Source organism: Sinohyriopsis cumingii, unplaced genomic scaffold (genome assembly GCF_028554795.1).
Source record: "Sinohyriopsis cumingii isolate HCF-2022 unplaced genomic scaffold, ASM2855479v2 utg001460l, whole genome shotgun sequence".
Classification (NCBI taxonomy): Eukaryota; Metazoa; Mollusca; class Bivalvia; order Unionida; family Unionidae; genus Sinohyriopsis; species Sinohyriopsis cumingii.
In genome coordinates this window covers 837,172-840,397 of record NW_028316002.1, presented here as the reverse complement: position 1 = coordinate 840,397, position 3,226 = coordinate 837,172, and the positions used below count along the sequence as shown (strand labels likewise).

The 3,226-nt window shown below is 36.9% G+C and overlaps 1 protein-coding gene across 1 annotated transcript; it reads left to right on the top strand.

Annotated features, from left to right (window-relative positions):
- The first annotated feature begins 1,421 nt into the window (after nucleotides 1-1,421).
- On the top strand, nucleotides 1,422-2,174 carry LOC149772464 (uncharacterized). The gene has a single exon (XM_089947745.1). The coding sequence runs from the start codon at nucleotides 1,422-1,424 to the stop codon at nucleotides 2,172-2,174; it is 753 nt and encodes a 250-aa protein (XP_089803871.1).
- Nucleotides 2,175-3,226: the final 1,052 nt, after the last annotated feature.

The window sequence follows — 3,226 nt, the reverse complement described above, 5'->3', positions numbered from 1 at the left end:
CTAATCTACATATCCTTTATAGAAGTTAAAAGTCGACGAATTCTAGTTCTTTGAATGAAGCCCAAAGTGTCTTGACATTGAATAGGCGTTAAAGTCTACAATTTACTAATGCATATGTTAGGGGCCTCGGGTGGCCGAGTGGTCTCATGAGTTTTCCTGTACAGATCACTGCTATCTCACCTCCGTCCGCGCATTTTCGAGATTCGGTTTCGACATATGTAAGTATGCAAGAAAGCTACCAGTTGCTTCTCGCAGTTGGATTGTTCTTATTGGAATTTCGTCATATAATTCCTCCACCCATTTTATTTGCCGCTATGGATAGCCTATCCTCTTTTGAACATGGCTTTAAACCCAAAACGACAACAAAAATATCTCTCTTCCGATACAAAATCCTCTTTATGTTTCAACAAGTTTGATTAAACCGTAGTTTATGGAGCCTGGAATGTCTGTTATATGCGAAAAGTTAAACGACTCATTAAAGATTGACATTTTCGTCAAAAAAATTGAAACAAAAATGTCCATTTAAATGTGTGTCAAAATGTTACTGATAATCAGTTGTTATTTATAATTACTCGAGCGTATCGACAACTTGGACACTTTTGACATTTTAGAAATAATTGCTGCATATTGGTTTCGGTTTTAAGCTTCAGCTTCTTACCCTAAAATGTGTATGCTTGACGTCAAGTGAGGTAGCATGAAATACTTAATAAAGTTTTAAAAACGGAATTATAGTGTAAAACCGCCAGCTCATTACTGACTGAGATCACACTTTATTCAAGTTTGTGAAAAAGGTGTCAAACCTGGTAAAAGACTGATGCAAAGCCATCATGTCATCCACAACCTATATGCTTTCTATATTATATTGGCGTGAAAACCAAAACAACAAGAGAAAGGTTTTTATACTGATACAAAATCCTATTTATTTTTCTTCAAAACTTAATTAAGCCATATTTTATTAACCTTGAAATATCTGTTATGTACTAATCGTAAATCTCGCATTTGGAAAATAATTCCATCCAAAATTAAAACAAAAACGCTGATTTAAATGTGTCACTAATTTGCTGATGATCACTTATTATTAATAAATTACTTGAGTGTTCTGAAATATTGGACACTTTTGGCATTTAATACAAATTGCTCCATATTGGATTCGTTTTAAATCATCAGCTTCTTAATTGAAAATTTGTACTCTAGACGTCATGTGGGGAGATATGAAATAATTAATAAAATGAAGGAAACCGGAATTAGCGAGTAAAAACGGTAAATCATTACGGACTGACATCATACTTTTTTCAAATTTTGGAAACAGGTGTCGATACCGCTACTAGAGACTTGCAACGCCATCATGTTATCCCCAACCGATATACTTTCTATATAATACTGAATGTCAAAATCTATTGCTTTCAGCACATTTGACAAACATGAGAGGATTCATTTGCCTTGCTTTTACCTGCCTTGCTGTTGCCAGCGCCACATCCGGCACAGGTAGCTATGGTGGTGGATTTTTGGGCGGCCTAGGTAACATCGGTGACTACGACGATGCATATGGTGGATATGGAATCGGAAAAGGTGGTCTTGGTTTGGGTGCATACGGATTTGGAAAGTCAGGATTAGGTGTTGGAATCGGCCAAGGCAGTCTAGGTTATGGTGGTTATGGATCTAGCCAAGGAGGAATCATAGGCGGCGGTTTTGGCTCTGGTGGTTTCGGATATGGAAAAGGAGGAAACGTCAACGGTGGTCTTGGTAATGGTGGCTACGGACTCGGCCAAGGAGGAGCCTTAAGTGGTGGTTTTGGTTTGGGTGGCTACGGACTCGGAAAAGGTGCAGTCGTGAATGGCGGTCTTGGTTTTGGTGGCTACGGAGTCGGTAAAGGTAGAGTCGTGAACGGCGGTCTCGGTTTTGGTGGCTATGGACAGGGACAAGTAGGAGTCATTGGCGGCGGTCTCGGCTTTGGTGGTTACGGAGTCGGGAATAAAGGGACAGTTAATGGTGGTCTTAGTTCTGGTGGATTTGGCCAGGGAGGGCTTGTTCTTGGCGGTGGACTAGGATTTGGCGGATACAGTCAAGGAGGATTTGGCGGTGGTTCCTTATTGTCTGGAGGATTGGGTGGATTGGGTGGATCTGGAGGAAAGGGCGGACACGGTGGAATTGGTTTATATGGAGATTATTATTGAAATAAATAGGTAAGTAGATGCGGTGTACATGCGGAATGGACTCAACAGTCAGGTTTTGACAGATTTATCAGTCTGACTAAAATGTTTACTAAAGGCCTTTATTTATACGAAATTTAAGTCAGAAAAGCAGACGATCTTTAGACAGACTTTATTATAAATCAACGCGGAACTCGTTACATATTTTTTCAAGACACAGATTGTTTACAATGATGTGGGGAAGTGGAAGTTGTTAGCATTATGAAAATCGCATTTATTTACGAAAATTATTGTTAGCTGTAATATAATTAAATATTGATTTTTTTGTCTCTAAAGGTCATATTCATCTGTGTAATTATTGTTACTGTTGGTGTTAATAATGCGTTTCTTATTATTTCCATTTTTCAATTTCATTATTATTATCATTATTATTATTATTATTATTATTATTATTATTATTATTATTATTATTATGATTTCCTAGGTTCATCGTTGTGACCAATTATACTGCGATGCTATTTGGAACATTTTGAATATTTGCTGATCTTTATGATCCTGTGATTTTGTATTTTATTTTGTAATAAAACATGGATTCGTCATTGGTTTGATTTTGATCAAGGTGTTTAGAAGAGATAAGGAAATGAAAACACTTTAACCAAAACATCATTGCAAAGTTTCAATGAATGTGGCCCTATATCCAGGGTCATATGGTGGGGATGATTCAATTACCTTTGCTTTATAATGACGAATATTAGGTTTGATGAGAATCTAACAAGGAATTTCGGAAATGTTAGCAAATAAATGACTTACTAAAACTCAAGGGCAAATTGTCTGTGAATTTGAACCCAAGGTAAAGTGGTAGTTAAGATGTTATAGAATGAATTCTTTCAGGATTATACCATTTATTACCAAACTAGATGAGAATCTACAATGGGATTTAGGAAAAACAGTTTCTAATTTAAGAAAAGCAACAGTTGATAAGGCAGATGCCTCCATCGAAACGTTGCTGCTATGTCAAGCTTACCAGTAGTAGGTGGGGATCGAAAATAAAAATTAAAAGAAGTATTGAAAGGTAA